Raw genomic sequence first — 24,297 nt, forward strand, 5'->3', positions numbered from 1 at the left:
CAATACAAAAGCAGAAGTGCTTAAACAAAGGTCTTAATGAATTATCTTTTAAAGACCAGTCTAGTTCTTTAAGTTCAAGGATAAGCATGAATTAATTCATCCCCAAACTATTTTTACTCTATTAAATGTTTTATATACCCTACTGGTACATGGGATATTAAGATATATGACAAGGAGAGCCATAGAAATAGTAGAAGGTTAAGGTGTTTGCCTTGAACTTAACTGATGCTGGTTTTTGATTCCTAGCACTGCAAATGGTCCCCCAAGCACGAACAGGAGTGATATCTGAGCACAGAACAAGGAGTAAGCTCTGAGCATCACTGGGTATAAAGTAAGTAAGTAAAAGTAAAGTAAAGGCCCTCCCGTTGATCATCGATTTGCTCGAGCGGGCCCAGTAACGTCTCCATTGGAGACTTTGTTGTTACTGTGTCTGGCATATCGAATACTCTCAGTAGCTTGCCGGGCTCTCCGAGAGGGGCGGAGGAATCAAACTCGGGTCGGCCATGTTGGCCGCTTGTAAGGCGAACGCCCTACCCACTGTGCTATCGCTCCAGCTATCGCACTGTGCTATCTTCTCCATGAAAACACCAAATGGCGGATGACGCCGGTGCTGCGGGAGGGCCCGGAGGCCCGGGGCCCCGGCATGGGAAGTCGCGGCGGTTTCCGCGGAGGTTTTGGCAGCGGCCTGCGGGGGCGTGGCCGCGGCCGTGGTCACGGGCGTGGCCGTGGGGCCCGTGGAGGAAAGGCCGAGGACAAGGAGTGGATCCCAGTCACCAAGCTGGGCCGCCTAGTCAAGGACATGAAGATCAAGTCGCTGGAGGAGATATATCTCTTCTCGCTGCCCATCAAGGAGTCAGAGATCATCGACTTCTTCCTGGGCCCGGCACTCAAAGACGAGGTGTTGAAGATCATGCCGGTGCAGAAGCAGATGCCTGCTGGCCAGTGCACTCGCTTTAAGGCCTTCGTCACCATCGGGGACTATAACGGACACGTGGGTCTGGGGGTGAAGTGCTCCAAGGAGGTGGCCACTGCCATTCGGGGGGCCATCATCCTGGCCAAGCTCTCCATCGTGCCCGTGCGGCGAGGCTACTGGGGGAACAAGATTGGCAAACCCCACACCGTCCCTTGCAAGGTGACAGGCCGCTGTGGATCAGTGCTGATGCGCCTCATCCCTGCGCCCAGGGGCACTGGCATCGTGTCCGCACCAGTGCCCAAGAAGTTGCTGATGATGGCTGGGATTGACGACTGCTACACCTCAGCCAGGGGCTGCACTACCACCCTGGGCAACTTTGCCAAGGCCACGTTTGATGCCATCTCCAAGACCTACAGCTATCTGACTCCAGACCTCTGGAAGGAAACCGTATTCACCAAGTCCCCGTATCACTGGGTATAGCACCACTAATTTTTTTAATTTAAAAAAGTATAACAAAAAAAGACACAAATTCTTTTTTTCTTAAATAAACTCTATAAAATCCAGATCCCGGAACCGCGCGGCCACATTTGCGGCAGCGCGACATCTTATCAGAACTTTTTTATGACATCTTATTGTCTCATTCCTACTTTGGACAAACTTGCAGGCTATCGAATGTAGCCTGCCCACAGGGCAGAGTCTAGCAAACTCCCCGTGGCGTACCAAATATGCCAAATACCAGTAACAATGATAGGTCTCATTCTCCTATAGAGCCTTGAATATAATCTCAGGGCTAGGATGAAGGAGATGTTATTGGGGCCTGCTCGAGGCAATCGACGAATAACAGGATGATGAAATGAAAAATGAAAATGAAACTTTATTCTATTTATTTATGTATTCATTTTTTAATTTTTATTAGTGAGACACCATGAGGTACAGTTGTAGACTTACAAGTTTTTGTGCTTGGGTTTCAATTATACAATGATCAAATACCCATCCCTCCACCAGTACCCATTTCCCACCACCACGGATCCCAGTATCCCTTCCACCCCCTATCCCCCCATCCCACCCTGACTCTGTGGCAGGGCATTCCCTTTTGTTCTCTCTCTCCTTTTGGGAAAAAGACACTAATTCTTTACAATCACCAAAGAAACATTTTAATGAAAAGAACACACTGGGACATTAACCTAAATAAGCATTTCATCATAGAGACACTAATTATATAAAGAAAAAACTTTCACAGAGCCAGAGAGAGGAGCTTGCCTCGCATGCAGTCAATCCTGGGTCAGTCTCCAGCATCACATATGGCCACCCAAGTGCTGCCAGGAGTGATTTCTGAGCACAGATTCAGAGGAGACACCTAAGTACTGCTAGGTATTATTCCTCTTAAAAGCAAAAAAAGTTTTGCCTAAATTTTCAATATTAAGATGCTATGCTGTAAGTCACTTTGTATAGACATTAGAGGTACAAATTCACATTATCTGGGAAGGTTTATTTAATATTTAAAAGAAATAGATTAAACAATGGAACATCTCAGGAAAAAAAATAATTTCCTGTACCTACCACTATAATCTATCTCATTTTACATTGACAATCTACTTTTTGTTCCATTTGTATTCATAAGACCAATAAAGTAGCAATAAAATGTTGCTTTTCCTGGTGGTGTCTGAATTGTTTATAATATATTTAGGGACACGCCTCCTTTTCTACTGATCACAGTATAGGGTTATAAATCTATCAGCCTAGTGATTCCCAGAACATATGGCTTATAGTAGAAAATAGCTTGCATTAGGTCTGGCCAGCTGTCCGGAGCTCAACAATGATGGTAACATATTTCAGGAAAGATAAACTAGGAAACATATTTGGAAAGTGCAAGCTAAGAAGAAATTTATTAGTTCCTTAAGTAGATTAAAATATAAATTACTATTGGTTTTCTAGGGCATAATTTATCAAATCATTTTCGATCACCAAAAATCTGATTGAAGAGTATAATAGTATTTGAAACTTTGTGAAAATGGCATCCATCTAGTGAAGACCATAACAAAAGTCTTTCTGATAATTCCCAAGTTCTGCAATTGCATGTCAGATATGATTTGACACTGTAAAAGTAAAAAGACAAAGGGAACTCCATATGCATAGGATGGGCCATCTGTAAATTTGCATTGCCCTTCAGAAACTTAAGTGAAAATAAATCTCCTTTTAAGATTCTGAGTTCATGAATTAAAAATTAGTTGACAAAGCTTCTTGGAAAGCCACTAATTATTGAGCTAAGGCTCAATAAAGATGAGTCTGGAACATCTTATAGTACCTAGAAGAAAGTGAATAAAAAAGGAAGAAAAGAAAACAAGTTAGAAAGATAGATAATTGAATGTTGAAAGGACAAGGAACCAATTTGACAGAGCTCTCAATGGTCATAGTTGGGACAATTTGGGCAACAAAAATAAGCAACTAAACCCCTGTCATGTATTCATGACTCAATGAATAAAATAAATATGCATGTGCTACATTAATATAAATAAATGACTAACAATTAAATGGAAGAGAAAATATAGACATTTAAATTAAGAGTATATATATATATTTCCCCTCCATCTTGGAAGTAGAACTTGAAGTTCCTTCCTCATGAGGTTGGATTAGACTTTCCAAAGAATGTAGCATGAAAAGGAAATATAGTGGCTTTAGAATGGAGAGATATGGATGATATGGATATTACTTTAACAAAGTGATAAAGATTAACATCACCAGTGAAAAACTATATCCGTCACATGTACCTGACATGAAGAAACAAAAAATATCACTTCACCTCTTTAGTATGTTTTTCCAAAATCCTAACTCTAGTCTTATCTTTAGAAAACATCTGACAAGACCAAACTGAAGGAACAATCTACAAACATCTAACTTGTACTTTTCAGATTTTTCAGCACATAAACAAACAGGTAAAGACTGAGAAAATATCACAGACTAGAAAAGTCTAACGGTACATAATGACTAAATGTAATGTGGATTAACTTCTCAAATAGAAAAAAGAGCATTAGTGGTATTGCAACAAGAATGATTTTTTTAGTTTGATAAATAGAATGCCATAGCTGTATAAAACGTTAACATTGGGAAAGTAGGATGAGGTATGGTATAAAATTGAATAAATAATAACAGATTTAGTTGCAAACTCATCCATAGACACGGATCTACAGATTCATGACTAAATCTAGAAAGAGATGCAAACCACGCCTCTAAAATTCATGGAAACACTCGTTTTCTAGCTGAAAACTTGGGAGGGGGGCTGGCTGAAGCCCCTCCCTGCTGAGACCCCAGAGACCACACCACGCCCACACCCCACGGCCGCCTTGCCAGTGGCCCAGATCGGGGGCTTTGAGACTAATTTCTGCAGAGACATGAAACTGATGAAAATTCCAAGTATGCCGGTTTTCAGGCTAAGACCTTGGGTCTTTTCAGAATGGCCAGGCAGCTTTTCTCCCACGGGAGAAGCTCTACAATCCCACCCACAACCCACAGCCGCCACCATGTAAACAAAGTGGCCCAGTGCTACAGAGCCTGACGTTTTCTGGTTCTGGCAGTGGGACGCCTCCAAATTCAACAATTACTGACGTCCCAGTAGGAGCACGCCAAATTCAATGGAAAAGTAACAGAATCCCAGGAAGCTCAGTAAATGAAAGCAGTAAAACAGAATGCTCAACTAGCATCAAACAGTTTAGCAGACCCTCAGTAAGAAATTAAGGACCCTATGATGAGCTATAGCAATTCTCAAAATTTTTCTTTTCTTGACCTTTGTTGTTGCTGTTAATTCCATTAGCCATCTAGTTGTAATAAGCAGTATAAAATAAATTATTTTGTACCTGCTAAGGGGTGACTGGGAAAATGGGGACAATGGTGGAGCAAAGTTCTCCCTGGTGGTGGGATTGATGTTGAAACACTGAATGCCAGTAACAACTGTGTTATGAGCAACTTGGTAAACCAGTTTTACCAAGTAAATAAAAAACTAAAAAAAAGTATCTAAACTAAGTTTTAAACTCTATATTTTAAAAATAAAGCTAATTTCCCCATTTTTAAAGTTCTGTCTTAATTTATTATGAGTCTTTATATTAATTATACATAAATAGATTACTTCCTTAACAAAAGAATAATGAGATTGTCATTGACTATTTATGTAAAATTTGGGTAAAATGATGTATACATAGTATTCATCAAAGAATATACTGTATTCCTCTAAGCATTCCAAAATCTGCCTAAGTGATGTCAGCAGATCCTTCCAAGACATGATGATTCTCTTGTCAACTTCCTCAAAGCTAGCTTTACACAGAAATTTTTTGTAAAATGCTATTAGTCCGATTAAGAGATACACAGACAACACCAGAAAGCTCTTCACTGTGTTTTCTAGAAATCACAAAACAATATATAGTCTCCCTTCTGATCTTTCTTTCCTTTATTTCTTTCCCTTATTCTTCCCTTCCCTCTTTTCCCTTCTTTTTTTACAGATGAGAAAAATTAACCCCCCCAAATAATGTAATCTTCTCCAAATTATATAGTTGTTGTACAGAGAGAGGTTAAAAACAGACTTCTTAGTTTGTAACTTGATTTTCCTTTTGTTTCACAGGACATTATAAACACAGCAATGCTCTGAAGTCAACTCAAATATGAATCATGATTAACTAAATTTCCCCTGAGCCTGGGTTACTCAAGTGGCAGACTTTTTCATGTGTCTACATTTACTCTAAACAGTTAAAAATACAAGCAATTATATCTGTATCTCTCCTGTTAATGTTTTCATAATGTGGATAAAATAATCTATAGTAATATGCTATATTATTGTTGAATTTAGTGCTTATGTCAGCCCTTTGATGGTGGAGTCATTAGAAAACCTGACTATATTCCTCTGGACTTCTTCCAACACCCAAGACCAACTTCACTTTTAGATCACCTCATATCCTAGAAAAAAATAGCTCTAGGGGTCACACACTGACCAAACTTCACCTTCAGCATGTTAGTGCTTGATTGATTAAGATGATTGCTTCTAATTAATACTCATAATTATTTTCTTTACTTTCTTTACTTAATCCTCTGGACAATTCTATATTAGATCACTTGCCATTATTTTCTTCTATCCATGTGTCTTGTTCCATTTGGAGCAAATTACCACGTCCACTACTATACTGAAAAGCATTATGCATTTTTTTTCTCTGTCTCAGAAAGCATTTTGGGCACATTTCAATGTGATAAGACATATTCTTCCTCTTTCCTATAGTAATTCCTGAAATGACTTTGAGTCTTATTTTCCCTCTTTCCATTTCTACACCTCCCAGTTTTTCCCCTCTGATAACCTTTTCTTTATTAAAAATTCTTCTTTACAGGTTTTCCCTACTGTCCTTGTAAGCTTTGAATGAGCTGTGTGGATCACCTGGGAAATATATATATATATATATATTTATAGTAGAACTTGGAAGGTTCTACTATATATATATAGTAGAACTTGGAAGGTGCCATGTAATGCTGGGGATATTTTGTGGCCTTCCCATTCAAGTTTTGAATTATCTTTGAATTGTCCTTGTATTGCCCTCCAGACTCTTAAATTTTCAGTTCTGAAAGGGCCTGGAGAAACCTTGATTACAATTAAAACATATATCTGACTTTTTACTGCTTCACCCCAATAGTGTTCCTGAATCACTGGTACCAAACATATAGACGCACAGATGAACTAAAGTTCTTGCATGTGGCATATCCTCCTGATCTCCATTTTGCTAATTTTTTCTCTGCCTCTCTCTGTATCTTCAAAAATGTATTTGGTCCTCCTCTCGATCTTAAAAAATGTTCAGGTATATATCATTTTCTTGAATAAAGCATCATTGATTAGCTAGCCCAGGATCTTACAATGTTCATCAAATCAAATATTTGATTTCTTTGTGCTGTATGGATCTTTCATAGATCTGTATTGCCAGCCTGTACCAGTCTCCTAAGTAACAACTTAATTCTATTTCAGTATGTTTAAAACCTTTACAGTTTACTTCAATCATTTGAACACAGTTTGATTCCACATTTATTGCCACCTTTCAATTTTCCTTTTCCAACTTATTATACTTAGATTTTATTTTACTTATTTCTCAAATCTATTAAATTCAAAGTTACCCCTGTGGTCCTTTCCTCACATACTGTTATGTTTTAGTCCTACTATTATGGCTCAAATTGGCTTTCCATATGACAGATAAAATTCTTCTATTTCAGTTTTGACACTACATATCTATTGTATAAAACCCAATGCCCAGGAAACTATATAACAGATACAATAGTTTTCCACATGGTCACTACTTACCTGTTGTATAAAACCCCAAGCCTATGAAAGTAACTTATTTTCTTCCTATTCAAAATCTTCTCCAACAGTCGTTAATTGCCTAAATAGTTGCTAGTTATATTTTCCCCCACTAATTACAGTGGCTTTCACAAACATCCTCAACTGATGATTTTAAATGAAAGTGAGAGATTAAACTTCCCCTGTCCCAATACTTTCCACATCATTATCTTCTACAATCTTTACTGCTTTCTCATGATATATTCTATGGTATAGAACAGATTCCTCAGCCTGAAAATTCAGTATTCTCCGATGAGTTAGTGTCTCTAATATATCCAGTTCTATTGTTGACATAAATCCAACTCTTCAAGAAAATTTGTTTACTCTGAAATGATATGTGTATTTCCATGACAACACTTTTCTTTATGGTATAGTTTTCTTGTTTTTTCTTCTTATTTTTTTAATTGAATCACCATGAAATAATTACAAAGCTTTTATATTTGAGTAGGGCTTTTATATTTGAGTAGGGCTGGAGCGATAGCACAGCGGGTAGGGCGTTCGCCTTACAAGCGGCCAACATGGCCGACCCGAGTTCGATTCCTCCGCCCCTCTCGGAGAGCCCGGCAAACTGCCGAGAGTATTCGATATGCCAGACACAGTAACAACAAAGTCTCCAATGGAGACGTTACTGGGCCCGCTCGAGCAAATCGACGATCAACGGGGGGGCCTTTACCTTTACCTTTTATATTTGAGTTACAATCATTCAATGATCAAACACCCATCCCTCTGCTAGTGCACATTTTCCACCATCACTGTACCCAGTATTCCCCCCACCCTTATCCCTCCCACTCCCCATCCCTCCATCCCACTATGCCTCTGTTGCAGGGCATTCCGTTTTGTTCTCTCTCTCCTTTTGGGTGTTGTGGTCTGCTGTATTTATTTATTTTTTTTGAGGAAGCTTCTGTTCATTTCTCCTCCCCATTTTTTGATGGGGTTGGATATTTTTTCTTGTACAATTCTACTAGTGTCTTATTTATCCTGGATATTAATTCCTTATCAGATAGGTATTGGGTAAATATTTTTTCCCATTCTGTGGGCTCTCTCTGTGTTTTGATCTCTGTTTCGTTTGAGGTGCAGAAGCTCCTTCGTTTAATGTAGTCCCATTTGTTTATGTTTATTTCCATTTGGTTGGTGTTTCATTCTTAATGATGCTTTTAGTTTCAATGTCATGTAGGGTTCTGACAACTTTCTCCTCTATGTACCTTATGGATTCAGGTCTGATATTGAGGTCTTTAATCTACTTTGATCTGACTTTTGTGCCTGCATTAAACAGAGATCAGAGTTCACTTTTTTGTAAATAGCTGTCCAGTTTTCCCAGGTTGATGAGGCTTTCCTTGTTTCACTCCACATTTCTTGCTTCTTCATCAAAGGTTTAATGATTATATATTTGAGAGTCAGTGACAGAATATTAGCTATGTTCCATTGGTCTTCGGGTCTGTTTCCAGTCCAGTACCATGCTGTTTTAATTACTACTGCTTTGTAATACAGTTTGAATTTGGAGGAGGTAATTGCCACCCATCTTCTTTTTCCCATGAATTGCTTTAGCTATTTGTGCAGTTTTATTTTTCCATATGAATTTCAGGAGTGTTTTGTTTATTTCTTTTAAAAATGTCATGGGTATCCTGATAGGGACAGCATTAAATCTGTACAGTGCTTTGGGGAGAATTGGCATTTTGGTAATGTTAATCCTCCCTCTTCATGAGCAGGAAATGTGTCTCCATTTCCTAATGTCCTTTCATTTCTTTTAAAAAATTTTATTTCCTTTTAATTTTTTTATTTTATAAAGTAGCTCACAATGTTTGATTACATTTAATATTCGAACACCAATCCCACCACCATTACACCTTCTCACTTTCAGATGTTTCCATGCTGAGCGACAACCCCTGCCCCAAAGCAGAACTGAAGTAATTTATTTTGTTTTTTTTTAAGTGAAAAAAACACTGAAAATGCAAAAAAGTTTTTTTAGAGGAAACAAGAAGATTGTTGTATTTCACCCATGTGCCTTTAACAGATGATTTTTGTTGTGATGTCCCCCTTTTTGTTTCTGATTCTCTTCATTAGGGTCTTTTCTCTCCCTTTCTTTGTGAGTCTTGCTAGGATGGTATTAAGGTAAAGGCCCTTAATTTCTCCTTTAAGGAAAACACTTTTTTCTGTCTCTCCAAGGCTAAAAACTTTTATACTTTGAGTCATTACTGTGTAATTCTTAGTTAGCAAAAACCTGGGAAAACAATCATTAAGAACTTTTATCTTAAATCAAAAGTCAATATTATGTTCAGTAGGAAAAAAGCTAAGGTATGAGAATGCTGGATATTAATACTAATATGGCGTAGTGCTGTAAATTTTGAGAGATAATTACTTTGGAGTAAGATATGTTAATTTGGAGATGATTTTACTGTTGAATACACATAGAATGAAATGGGAAAGAGTAGAACTCATAAGAGAAACTCACCAAAATAGCAGTGATCAATAAAAAATGATCAAATAAAACCACTCATAATAACTCAAAGATAAAAATAAATTTAACAAAGTGTATTGTGTTTTGGGATTTTGGTTTTACTTCTAATTTTTTAATTTCTATTTAAACACCATGTCTTACAAAGTTGTTTACCATACAGTTGTAACGGGCTTTCAATGTGCCAACAAAAATTCCACCATGAGAGTGATCTTCACTCCCCATTTTGCCAACTATCCCCAAAGCCTGACCCTTTAGCAGACACACAATAATTATTTTATGTTGCTTCTTACAAATAAATGACTAATGGAATTATAAGAAATATTTTGATAAAAGAAAATTTGTGAAAATTTGTCTATCTTTGACTGACATTTAATAAGCTATTTTTTCTAGTGGTTCCTTCTGTGTTATTTTGTTTGTTTGTTGAGTTCAGCATGCCTCAGGCAACCGCAAGCTAACGTCCGAGCTTGCAAAGCAGTGCAGAGATGCGATCAAGGAAGACCTCAAAGAGAGAAGAGCAGAAGTACTGATAGATGCGGCAGAAGCCGGGAAAAGTATTCGTAACACCCGCCTGTCCTTCGCCAACTATAAGACCAAGATGACTGCCCTCCGACGTCCTGATGGATCCATCACATCCTCCAGAACGGCAATGGAGAAGATTATCCATGACTTCTACTCAAATCTCTTCGATAGCCATGTCCACTTGCCGACATACCAAATTCCACAGGATGGGTATGTCGTTCCTAACGTTCTCCCTTCCGAAATCCGACACGCCATTTCGTTGGTAAAGAAGCAAACAGCACCCGGCCCAGACAAGGTCAGACCTGAACACCTGAAGAACCTGCCGTCAGTACTCATCAATACACTGGCTCGGCTCTTCACTCGCTACCTGTCTGAATGCAAGGTTCCGTCCCAATGGAAAACCAGCAGGACCGTACTACTGTTCAAGAAGGGAGACATCCATGACATTGGCAACTATCGCCCGATCTGCCTATTGTCTGTCATCTACAAGCTGTTCACTCGAGTCATCCTGAATAGGATTGGCAGAACACTAGATGAAGGACAACCATGCGAGCAAGCAGGGTTCCGCAAAGGATTCAGCACCATCGACCATATCCACACGGTAACCAAGCTCATTGAGGTTTCTCGGGAGTTCAAGATGCCGCTCTGCTTAACGTTCATTGATTTAAAGAAGGCCTTTGATTCTGTTGAGACAGAAGCGGTCATTGAAGCCCTAGCCAATCAGGGCATTCAAGCCCAATACATCAGGATCCTCCGTGAGCTGTATTGCGGATTCACTACCAGGATCTCACCATTCTACAAAGAAGTGATCGTTGATGTCAAGAGAGGGGTGCGGCAGGGTGATACCATTTCACCGAAACTCTTCAGTGCCACCCTCGAGAACATCATGCGACGACTGGAATGGGAAGGAATGGGAGTGAAGATAGATGGTCGGCAACTACACCACCTCCGCTTTGCTGATGACATTGTTTTAATAACACCAAACATCAGCCAAGCGGCACAAATGCTGGCCGACTTTGACCGTGAGTGTGGAAAGGTAGGACTACAGCTGAATCTTACGAAGACAATGTTTATGAGAAACAGCCTTGTTCCTGACGCCCCATTCGCTCTCAATGGAACGACCATCTCCGAATGCAACAGCTATTTGTACCTAGGTCGAGAGGTCAACATGAGAAATGACCTGGCACCCGAGCTGCGCAGGAGGAAGAGAGCGGCTTGGAACGCCTTCAAGAACGTCGAAGAAATAGCTAAGAGGATGAAGAACCTCCGGCTCCGGGCACATCTCTTTGATTCCACTGTTCTTCCTGCATTAACATATGCCTCAGAGACCTGGGCCCTACGCAAACAAGATGAGAACGCCATTCAGGTCTCCCAAAGAAGAATAGAAAGAGCTATGCTTGGAATAACACGTTTCACTCAAATGAGAGAACGAATCCGGAGTTCTGACATCCGTCGACGATCAAGGATCAGGGACGCTGTCTCATATGCCAAGGTGTCGAAAATCAGATGGGCTGGTCACGTAATGAGATTTAAAGACGACCGTTGGACTAGAGCTGTTACTGATTGGATTCCACGGGATGTCAAGAGACCACGTGGCCGCCCACCTACCAGATGGTCAGACTTCTTTGTCAAGATCATGAACGATCGGTTTGAGGCCCTCCATGTTCCCGGAGCGAAGAGATGCCATTGGGCTACACTAGCACGCGACAGGGACAAATGGAGACGTTACTGGCGCCCGCTCGAGCAAATCGCCGACTAACGGGAAGTTAAGTGATTAAGTTAAGTTGAGTTCAGTCATCTAATTTGGTGCGCTCCTACTGGAATGCCAATGTTGTGGATTTGGAGGTTTTGTGTGGACATATATGTAGCTGCATGGTCCAGAACTTCAGAATCTCTAAAGAATTGGTCCTTAGTTGTCCTCAAGGCCCTCTATGTTGTAGAAGCAAATATTTATATATATATATGGGCTGGAGTGATAACACAGCGGGTAGGATGTTTGCCTTGCATGCAGCCACTATGGCCGACCCAAGTTCGATTCCTCCGCCTCTCTTGAAGAGCGCAGCAAGCTACCAAGAGTATCTCGCCCGCACGGCAAAGCCTGGCAAGCTACCCTTGATGTATTCGATATGCTAAACACAGTAACAAGTCTCACAATGTTACTGGGCCCGCTTGAGCAAATCAATGAACAATGGGATAACAATATATATATATATATATATACACACACACACACACACACACACACACATATATGTGCTCAAGGCAACGCTCAAGGCAACGCTCAAGGTAATGATCATAGAGGACCTCAGGGTCCTCTATGTTGTAGAAGCAAGTATTGGGATGTATATGTATATATATATGTTTATTATACATACATACTTATATATACACATACATACACACACACATATATATGTTCTCAAGCAATGCTCAAGGATTACTCCTGACTCTGATCAGGGGCCATATGTGGTGCTGGGAATTGAACTAGAGTCAGCTGCATGCACGCAAGACAAGTACCTTATCCATTGTATTATCTCTCCAGTCATTGATCTTTGCTTCTCTTATGAGGCTATTCATTATCTCTAACAGAACTGTTTAAAAGAGAACAATGTCCTCAGACTTTGCTTATCTGAGAATGTTTTTAGTACACTTAAAACTAATCTTTCAGTGTAAAAAATTCTTGGTTGGATTTCTCTTCATTGAATATATCATCCATTTTCTTCCTGCTTAGAGAGTTTTGAGAAATAGGAATCTGATGTTCTTCCTTTTATTCTCTTTTATTAGTTTTTGGAATCGATATTTGCTTTGATTCTTATAATTTTAATTACAACATGTCTTGACGCTGTTCTTTCTGAATTCACTCTTCTTGATAGCTTTTGGGAATCCTGGATCAGGGCACCAGTCTCCTTCCAATTGGGGGTGCTGTCAGCTCTTACTTTTCAACCAGCCATTCTTCCTCTTTATCTTGCTCCTCTTCTGGAACTGCTTGGTTCTGACACTCTTGCTTCTGGTACTGTCACCAGTATATTTCCCCTCTATTTTTCTCAATCTCTTTTCTATTACTTTTTTTCTTTATGAAATCGTGTTCCTTGTCTCCAAGTTCACTTACTCAATTTTCAGATTCGTTTGTTCTACTGGGAGACTTTCTATTGTACTCTATACCTCCTTCCTTTCTACTTGAATGAGTTCTTTTTGTCTTGCATCAGACTGATGAGTTTATTATTCTCTGTTCCAATGCTCCAGCTCTCCCTCCCTCTCCCCCCAGATAATGAGTAAATTCTCTACATTATTGTTCTAAAGGCTTTGGGAAGATTTAAAAGACACAAACCAAAGCCAAACAAAGAAAAAGATCTGAAATAAGACTGCAGAGATAGTACAGCGGTTAAGAGAGTTACCTTGCATGAGACTGGAGCAATGACTCTAACCCTGGTACTGAGCATAGTCCCCTTGGCACTGCCATTTGGGATCCCTAACTAAAGTTAGGAGTGGACCTTAAGCATATTGCCATGTGTGCCCCCAATGTGAATAAGACATCTGAAATAGTTTAGGACATTTATGAACTTTGGTTACAATTCATTGATGTGGTTGAAATCCTTTGCTTTTTTATGTTCCAGGTGCTGTGTCACTTACTGGTGGACTCTGGCTGCTCCTATCTCTAGGTCATCTTTTTTGGCTTGGTGGACAAGTTAGCTCAGGCTCAGTGGGTAAGATTCTGACCTGCAGGATCTAACTGTGCTACCTGCATGGCAAGGTTCTGGTTTCTCATGCCTCCAGACATCTCTTATCTTTGCCACATGCCACATGACTCCAATATAACCTAGGGATGACAAAGTGCTCTAATTCAGCATTCCTTCAGCCAATCTGGTTGTCTAATGGGTATCATGAAGCCCAGAGGGCAGAGGACCTCATGAGAAGATTATCTAGGTAGCGTTAGGCAAAGGTGAGCTCATTTGTCACTCCTGCCACTTCCAGAGTGGCTGGTGGGGAAGGGATCCTCATGGGAATGGTGCTTGGGTGGATACAGATCATTCAGTACTAAATGGTAATTTGATTTTAAATTTTACATATATATTCACATGTGAGACTGGCCCAAGTGTCTGGAAAGTGGCCTGGAGTGTGACGGTGATTCGGTAGCGGAGGTCGGCTGCCAGGGCTGGGTCCCTTGGGACGGGGAGGGCTCTCACCTTCCCCCCTCTGGAGCACCCCGAGTGAAAATAGCCCGGTACAGAGTCTGGTGGCATGGTTCTGGGGCCCTCACTTTATGCTCCCTTCCAGGAGAAGCAGCCATGAGTTCTGGAGGGTGGCCAATGAGGAGAGTATCTGGTGCCATCAGGAAGTGGCTTATGGGTGTGATCCCAACGGTCGGCGGGGACTGGGAGAAGCAGGAGGAGGATCTTTGCTCCCAGGTTCTGTTGAGCCCAGAGTCCAAGGTTACAAAGTTCTGCATTACCTGGGTTCCGTGGGACTTCACTCATGATAAGGCTCAGCCCGAGCATATGGAAAGTGGCCTGGAGCGTGGCAGTGGTTGGGTAGTGGAAGTTGGCTGCTGTGGCTGGGTCCCTTAGGGAGGGGAGGGAATCTCACTCCCCCGAGGTGCCACAAGTGAAAACAGCCTGGTGCTGAGTCCAATGGCATGGTTATGGGGGCCTCATTTTATGCTACCTTCTGGGAGAAGCCGCCAGAAGTCCCATGGAACCCAGGAATTGAGTGAAGTCCCATGGACTTCATGCCTGCTTCCCCCAGTCTCTGGCGACCCAGGGGTCACACCCTTAAGCCACCTCCTGCTGTAACCAGATAATCCCCTCATCAGCCACCCCCCAGAACTCATGGCTGCTTCTCCTGGAAGGGAGCATAAAGTGAGGTCCCCAGAACCATGCCACCGGACTCTGTGCCAATCTGTTTTCACTCAGGGTGCCCCAGAGCGGGGTGGTGAGAGCACTCACTGCCCCAAGGAACCCAGCCCTGGAAGCTGACCTTCACTACCCAACCACCGCCACTTTCCAGGCCACTTTCCACATGCTCGGGTTGAGCCTCACATATGTCTTTTAAAGTTTTTTGTGAGTTTGGGTGAACATCTTAGTTTTCAATCCATTTTGAATTAACTTTGTGAATGCTTGAAGAAAGTTGTCCGAGTTTAGTCTTTTGCAAGTGACTAATCATTTTTACCAGTTCTACTTATTGAAAGGGATTTTTTTCTCAGTTTCATTATCTAGGCTAAAAATTTGTCTGAATACTCATGTGATGATTGGAATGGGAAGGAATGGGAGTGAAGATAGATGGTCGGCAACTTCACAACCTCCGCTTCGCTGATAAAATTGTTGTAATAACACCGAACATTAGCCAAGCAGCACAAATGCTGGCTGACTTCGATCGTGAATGTGGAAAGGTCGGACTGCAGCTGAATCTCACCAAGACAATGTTCATGAGAGACGGACTTGTTCCTGACATTCTATTCACTCTCAATGGAATGAACATTTCCGAATACAGCAGTTATGTGTACCTCGGATGAGAACTCAACATGACAAATGACCTGGCACCAGAGTTGCGCAGGAGGAAGAGAGCAGCTTGGAATGCCCTCAAGAGTGTCTAAGAAATAGCTAAGATGATGAAGAACCTCTGACTCCAGGCACATCTCTTCCACTCCACTGTTCTTTCTGCATTAACATATGCCTCAGAGACCTGGCCCTACAAAAACAGGATGAAAACGCTATTCGGGTCTCCCAAAGAGGAATGGAAAGAGTTATACTTGAAGTATCACGCTCACTCAAGTAAGAGAAGGAATTTGGAGTTCCGACCTCCAATCGAGAAACAGAGACACTGTCTCGTCTGCCAACGTGTCAAAAATCAGATGGACTGGACTCATAATGAGATTTGGAGACAACCGCTGGACTAGAGCCATTACTGACTGGATTCCACGGGATGTCAAAAGATCGCGTGGCTGCCCACCTATGAGATGGTCAGACTCCTTTGTCAAGACCCTGAATGAATGGTTTGAGGCTCTTTGTGTTCCTGGAGCGAGCAGATGCCTTTGGACTACACTAGCACACAACAGGGATGGATGGAGATGTTACTGGTGCCCGCTCGAGTAAATCGATGAGTAACAGGATATTGAGTGATCAAGTGATCAAGTGATCAAGTGACTCATGTGGGTTCTTATCTCTGGAGTCTCAATTCTATTCTATTGGTCTGAAAACTTTTATTTCAGTACCAAATTAGGAGCGATATGACAGTGATAGGGCATTTGTCTTGAGCGCAGCCAGCCCGGCTGAGCCGGGTTTGATTCCTCCGCCCCTCTCGGAGAGTCCGGCAAACTACCGAGAGCATCTCACTCGCAGGGCAAGCTAACGAGAATATCTCCAACACAGAGCAAAGCCTGGCAAGCTCCCCATGACGTATTCGATATGCCAAACACAGTAACAAGTCTCAACATGGAGACGTTACTGGGTCCGCTCGAGCAAAATCGATGAACAACGGGAGGACAGTGACAGTGACAGTGATCACAACATTATAGTATAGTTTAAAGTGAGGAAACACAATATCTCCATCTTTTTCTTTGGGGTTACCTGAACTACAAAGAACTTGTTTAACGGTTTTAAACAAACGTAGGTATTATTTGTTGTATATTCTTGAACAATAATGCATTGATGAATGAAAGTAAATTCATGTGGACAATTTCTGTGATTATTTTTATGGATCAGAGTCACTTGATTCCTAATCACATATGCTTTAAGTTTAATCTGTGAAATTCTTGAGAACTAATGTTGTGCTATTTGTATAAAAGTGGTGAAGTAACATCGTTTACCTTGATCTCTCTAGCCTTGCTTGCTCATCTATAAAATGCAAATGTATTACCATATTAGTATATAAATTACATGAATAATCTGTAACTAACAAAATACATTTAATATAATAATGTGCTATATTAAATAATAAATTCAATAATAATTTGCAATTCCATAATATTCTACTTGGTACATTAAAAAGCCTTTAATAAATAACAGCAAATATTTGTAGCTCTTTGTAGGAGATTACACATAGTTGGACAAGATTTTGGTAAGTTTTCAAAAGAAACTGTAGGCAAAGCATGGTAATTGCAACTTAGAACTAAAGGGAGTTAAAAAACAAAAGTCACTTGTGGAGAAAACATAAATATAGCTGTGAAGTTGTTTAAGAGTGGGACTGTTGGGAAAGAATAGAGCCAGTGGATATTTTGGATACCAGACACTTTGGTGGGGGGAAAACTACTTGCTTACCAGAGAGATGATGTGTCATCTTTGCTGATATTCTAGTTATAATTCTTCAAAAATACTACAAATAATATTGAAATCCATGGGAAGTTTATTGTGGTCGCAGCAATTTAGTGTGTGCAATTAAGCAGTCATATAAATGCCTGCACATGCATATGCTACTGCACAATAAATATGCCTTGATGAAATGACTTGAGCTTTTACAATAATTGGAATCACTAGAAGTGATCTTGATTTAACTATTCTGAAATAGATTTTGCTACCCACTGGATCAAAAGCCAAGTTCTAATTAGAAAATATTTTTTCCACGTGAACAAAAACCCAAATTGCTGCTCTGAGTAAGTCTTCCATGAGTCTGTCTGATTTCTGATTTCAAGAGAGATTAATTTTTTTATCAAAATTTTTTAAATAGTGAGACATCATGAGGTATAGTTGCAGACTTACACAGTTTTGTGCTTGGGCTTCAATTATACAATGATCAAATACCCATCCCTCCACCGGTGTCCATTTCCCACCACCACGGATCCCAATATCCCTCCCACCCCCCATCCCCTCCATCCCACCCTGCCTCTGTGGCAGGGCATTCCCTTTTGTTCTCAAGAGAGATTAATTTTTAAAGTTATAATTTTCCACCTTTCTTCAAAAGACATTTGAGGCAGCATAAATTCATGTTTTTATTTTAGTGAATTCTGTCAAACATTATTGCAAGAACATATGGAAATATTAATGAATTTTTAAAATTTTATGTAATGTTATGTTACTAATTGTGTTACCCTTATTTTCAGAAACATTTGTACTATTTATGCAGTAAACAATTTTTATTTAATACATAGAAAATCTTCCACTTGTTTAATGTTTTTCTAAGACTCTTCAGTGTTATAATAATAATAATCAAACTTAAGAGATCTGTTAACTTAATAGACAGAATAATGAAATTAAAAATTCAAGTGAATTTGTAAAATCATGGAGCAACTCTAAAGTGATATCAACACAGTACTGAGAAAGGGCAGTTACTTTTTCTGCCAAATCCCTGAGTTGAAACCCCAACTTTGTTGCTTTTCAGCTCTGTTGTTTTGTAAGTTGTTTACCCCTAATATCTAATTTTCTTAATCTACACATTATCTTGGGCTGGATCGATAGCACAGCGGGTAGGATGTTTGCCTTGCATGCAGCCGACCTGGGTTCTAGTCCTCCTCCCCTCTCAGAGAGCCCGACAAGCTACCAAGAGTATCCCGCCCATACGGCAGAGCCTGGCTAGCTCCCCAGGTGGAGTATTCAATATGCCAAAAACAGTAAAAACAAGTCTCACAATTTGTTGTGAGACATTACTGGTGCCTGCTCGAGCAAATCGATGAACAATAGGAGGACAGTGCTACAGTGCTACGTGTTATCAGCAACCTCTACTTCCTGAATAGCTTTCAATATCACAAAAGATTCGTCTTTGTAGAATAGCCCTAATAAATTTCACATATTAGGATGCTAATACAAGCAACTAATTAATGTGTGTTTCAAGGCCTCCAGAACCAGCCACCACCATGCTGAGACCACTCTCCACACGCATGAAGATACCGGCAGAGGAACAAAGGCATGCGGGTCCCAGTGTTGAGATCTCTAAGCTTGCTCAGATCAGGGCTGAGCACCCTCCACCCAGATCCTCCACCTTCCAGTAGGCAGGGGTCACACCCACCAACTGGCCCTCTGGAGCCATGTAATCCCATCAACGGCCAAGACCCAGCTCCCGGAAGCGAAGCATGTGGAAGCTCCTGGAAGCTTACTTTGGACAAATCCGGCAGGCTACTGAATGTAACCTGCCCACACGGCAGACTCTGGCAAACTCCCTTTGGTGTACCCAATATGCCAAATACCAATATCAATGATGGATCTCATTCTCCTAAGCCTGAAAAAGCCTTGAATATGGAACTTTTTAAAAATTTCAGGGCTTTGACAAAGGAGACATTACTGGGGCCTGCTCGAAGCAATCGATAAACAACAGGATGGTCATGATCGTGATCGTGATCAAGACCTTAAGACACAAGTTTATTAAATGAACTGAGTAAGATGTAAGTTTTATAAAGGTAGAAACCATGTCCCTTTTTAACTTTGGGTACAACAAAGTGTGTGGCACTCACATTTATTGAATGAAAAAAAAATAACTAAATGAATAAGAACTACCAATAACTTCAGTGAGAAGTTCAAGAGGATGAAAGATTCTAGAAGGAAAGTTTATAAATAATTGGGTTGGGACCGGAGCTGTAGTACAGAGGGAAGGACATTTCCTTTCACATGGACAACCCAGGTTCAGTCCTTGGCATCCTTTATGGTCCCCTGAGCATGGCCAGGAGTAATTCCTGAGTGCAGAGCCAGGAATAACCCCTGAGCCTTGCCAGCTGTGATCCAAAAAGCAGTGGAAAAAAAGGTTGCAATCACAATGACAAAATTTCATTTTCTGCCTCATGTCTTTTACCAGAACAACATAAAGTCATACAATAGAGAGACAGACACTAACTTTGTATAGCACATACTAAAATTACTTTTATACAGCTATTTATGTTTAGAATTAAGAATAAACAGGATGGAGATCACACGGCTTTTTCTCCTGGAAGGGAGCAACACGACTTCCACCATAGCCCCATAGCTATGCCACCAGAACCTGCACCAGGCTGTTTCACTCGGGATGCCCCAGAGAGGAGCAGGGGAGAGCCCTCCCCACCCCAAGGGACCCAGCCCTGGCAGCCGCAAACCTCCAGAACCCAACCGCTGCCATGCTCAAGGCCGCTCCCCAACACTTGGTCAAGCCTTGTGCATAAGTAAACCTAATCCTGGAGTGCACGGCCACATTTGCAGCCCTGCAGCACATCATAAGATACTCCCTACCCATTCTCCATGAGTACCAGAGTACCACACCACACTGGTGGAGTTTAAGTAGTAGGCGACAAATCAGAGGGAAATATATATGTACATATATGCAGATATACATATTTTCTGATATATATATATGTACAAAAACTCACATCATTCAACTTTTAAAAACATGTTCACGATATCCTAAAGAATGTCCTAATGGCCCCTGCCAAAATAGAACAATCTTCACACTGTTTCCCCTATGGATACTTTTTGTAGCATTTTCAGCAGTTTTCCATAACAGACAATACAAAATATACTATTTTGGTTGTGCTTTGGCACAGGGATTGGGTCTTGGGATAGAAACATCCCAAATATGGTGATGGGAAGGTGTAATGGTTGCGGGTTTGGTGTTTGAATATTAAATGTAATCAAATATTGTCAACTGTAGCATTGTTCTCTCATTGTTCATCGATTTGCTCGAGCGGGCACCAGTAATGTCTCAAAACAAATTGTGAGACTTGTTGTTACTGTTTTTGGCATATTGAATACACCATGGGTAGTTTGCCAGGCTTTGCAGTGCAGGCAAGATATTCTGGGTAGCTTGCCGGGCTCTCCAAGAGGGGAAGAGGATATTGTGAATTACATTGTAAAATTTAAGAAATTTAAAAAAAGAATAAACAGGATGATGTATATCAGAGCCTGATGAACTTCTGCTCATAAAAGATCTACAACTTGTCTGTGGTTCTTATGATTCCATTGCTTTCAGAGATTGTCATTTAAATATTTTGACATATCAGGAAGGTTTAAAAGCAGACTAAGAATTTGTACATTCAATAAAGAACTAAACACTTTTCTTTAAGTGTGTTTGAGGTTTCTCTTTAGAGAGGGTTAGACCTCAATAGTCATCAAGACAAAGACATGTGATTGGTTTTGCTATTTTTCAGATCAAAAATACCTATCAATTTTTCTCAAAGAGAGTTTTGTAAGTCATACAGAGCCCTCACTCTATGAACCAATATATGAAAAAATGAAACAGATAACAAGTGAGGCTTCATGTTATTTATTATCCAATAAAGATGAGGATAATGAAAAAAATTAAACGCCTTAAAAATTAAAGTTTGGTGCAGAGGTTAAAAACACAAACTTCAGTATCAGGACTAGAATTAGGCTCTTATAATTATTACCAAAATAACCGTATTTGCCATGAAGTCACTAGAGATGGTTGTCCCTTTGTTACCAAGGGATTCATGATATCTCATCAGGGACATGAGTTTTACAGGCAAGTAACCTTCTCCTTTTATTTATAATGATAAGTAAATACACATATATATGTATATCTATGTGCACATATACACATATGTATATATTAAATTCTTATTGAGAGAGACTGGCCCACATTCACAAAAACAAAAGCAACCGGTGCTGGCGCAGATGTGGCAAGAAAGGGACCCTCTTTCACTGCTGGTGGGAATGCCGACTGGTTCAGCCCTTTTGGAAAAAAGTATGGACGATTCTCAAAAAATTAGAAATTGAGTTCCCATTTGACCCAGCAATACCACTCTTGGGAATATATCCCAGAGAGGCAAAAAAGTATAGTTGAAGTGACATCTGCACTTGTTCCTTCATTGCAGCACTCTTTACAATAGCCAGAATCTGGAAAAGATCTGAGAGCCCGAGAAAGGATGACTGGTTAAAGAAACTTTGGTACATTTACACAATGGAGTACTATGTAGCTGTTAGAAAAGACGAAGTCATGAAATTTACTTACAAGGGGTACTACATGGAAAGTATCATGTTAAGCAAAATGACTCAGAAAGAAAGGGATAGACACAGAAAGATTGCATTCATCTGGGGAACATAAAGTAACAAAATAGGAAACGAACATCCAAGAATGGCCGAGATTAGTACCAGGAATTTTGCTCCATGGCTTGGAGGCCAGCCACACATGCTCGGGGAAAAGGGAGCTCAGATAGAGAAGGGAGCACCAAATAAAGGGTGTTGGGAGGTTCCTCCCAGGAGGGGAGAAGCATGCTGAAAGTAGACTATAGACCAAACATGATTGTCACCCATTGCCTCTGTTGCAAACCACAACACCCAATAGGAGAGAGAGAGAACAAAAGGGAATGTCCTGCCACAGAGGCAGGGTGGGATGGGGGGATGGAGGGTGGGAGGGATACTGGGATCCGTGGTGGTGGGAAATGGGCACTGGTGAGGGATGGGTATTTGATCATTATATAATTGAAACCTAAGCACAAAAATTTGTAAGTCTACAACTGTAAAAAAATTCTTATTGGGGCATCGTGATTTACAAAGTTATTCATGATTGAGTGTCAGTCATTTGAAGTTTCAATGCCAATCCCTTCACCGATCCCTCTGCCAACATTCTCAGTTCCTCCTACACACCAGCCTGCCTATATTACAGACACATATTTTGTTTTGTTTTTAGGGTCTTTTGTTTACAATATTGTTACTGATAAAGTTTCACATTAACACTCTGCCTCCTTCCAGCACCTCTCCCCACTCCAGAATCCAGAGTGGCCACTGTTTCCACAGTTAGAGCAGTGTTCCCTCCCCATCCTCTCACACACCCCAACCCACTCATATCTCTTCTCTGTGATAAATGTTTTATTGAAGACCATCTCTCAAATTTTCAGCTTCTGTTACATTTGGGCATTTGCCATCCTCCTAATATGTTTCTTTATATCACACCTATAAGGATATTATTCTGTGTTTATTCTTCTCCTGAATAACTTTGCTCAGCATGATACTATTCTATCAATCATTCATGTGGAAGCAAATTGAATGGTTTTGTCTTTTTTATAGTTGAGTATTATTGCCTTGATATAGTGTACCAGTTTTGTTTTTCTCAGTCTTCTATTCTTGGACACTTGGATTGTTTCCAGATTTGGGCTATTGTAAATAGTATTGTAATGAATATAGATTACATGTCTTTCCTGCATTGTGTTTTTGGTCCTTGAGATGTACTCCAAGAAGTAGAATTGCTGGGTGAAATTAGAGCTCAATTCCTAGTTTTTTGAGAAATGTTTCATTTTTTTGGTCTAGTTAGGTCGGACCAGTCAACTTTCCCACCAGTAGTGGTTAAGGATCCTTTTCCCCCACATCCCTACAATACTGGTAGATTTTGTTCTTTTTTTATGTGTGCCAGACTCTCTGGTGTGAGATGATATACAATTGTTGTTTTTATTTGCATTTTCCTGATATATTATAGTTTGAAGTTGGGAAAGGTGATGCCTCCCATCTTTTTCCCCTAGGACTGCTTTCACTATTCATCAGGTTTACTCTACATGCATTTAAAGAGTTTTTGATCTATTTCTTTGAATATTATCATGGATATTTTTTATAGGGAATGTATTGAATCCATATAATGCTTTGAGAAGTATTGTCATTTTGATAATGTAAATTCTCCATATCCATGAATAGGGATTTGGTTCCATTTCCTTATGTTCTCTTTTATTTCTCTTACAATGTTTTGTAACTTGCAGGCTATTGAATGTAGCCTGCCCACAGGGCAGAGTCTGGCAAACTCCCCGTGGCGTACCAAATATGCCAAATACCAGTAACAATGATGGGTCTCATTCTCCTAAAGAGCCTTGAATATAATCTCAGGGCTAGGATGAAAGAGACGTTACTGGGGCCTGCTCGAGGCAATCGATGAATAACAATGTTTTGTAGTTTTCTTTCTATAAATCTTTTACCTCTTGCTAAGCTAGGTAAATGGCTTTAACTATGTTGAAGAAAGTTTTTTTCAATTCCCTATTATTTATGTTGAGAAAAATGATCTCATTCTTAGAAATATAAGTATTTTTTTCCTCCTTCAAAATCAATTACTGATAATTTTGCTTTTCTTTAATTTTCCCAATATTATTGGAAGCTGAATATTGACAATCGAACTGTTTCTAGTTTGGGGAATATAAAAATAAAACACTAACGAAGACAAAGAGAG

At 40.3% G+C, this 24,297-nt stretch overlaps 1 protein-coding gene across 1 annotated transcript in view; it reads left to right on the forward strand.

Annotated features, from left to right (window-relative positions):
- Nucleotides 1-576: 576 nt before the first annotated feature.
- Nucleotides 577-24,297, forward strand: part of LOC130018443 (40S ribosomal protein S2-like) — an 89,355-nt gene continuing 65,634 nt past the window's right edge. Inside the window, exon 1 of the mRNA XM_056109142.1 lies at nucleotides 577-1,377. Within this exon, the coding sequence (XP_055965117.1) occupies nucleotides 599-1,377 (779 nt within the window). The 5' untranslated portion in view covers nucleotides 577-598. The remainder of the gene's footprint in view (nucleotides 1,378-24,297) is intronic.

Source organism: Sorex fumeus, unplaced genomic scaffold, assembly GCF_029834395.1.
Source record: "Sorex fumeus unplaced genomic scaffold, SorFum_2.1 ptg000265l, whole genome shotgun sequence".
NCBI classification, from domain to species: Eukaryota; Metazoa; Chordata; class Mammalia; order Eulipotyphla; family Soricidae; genus Sorex; species Sorex fumeus.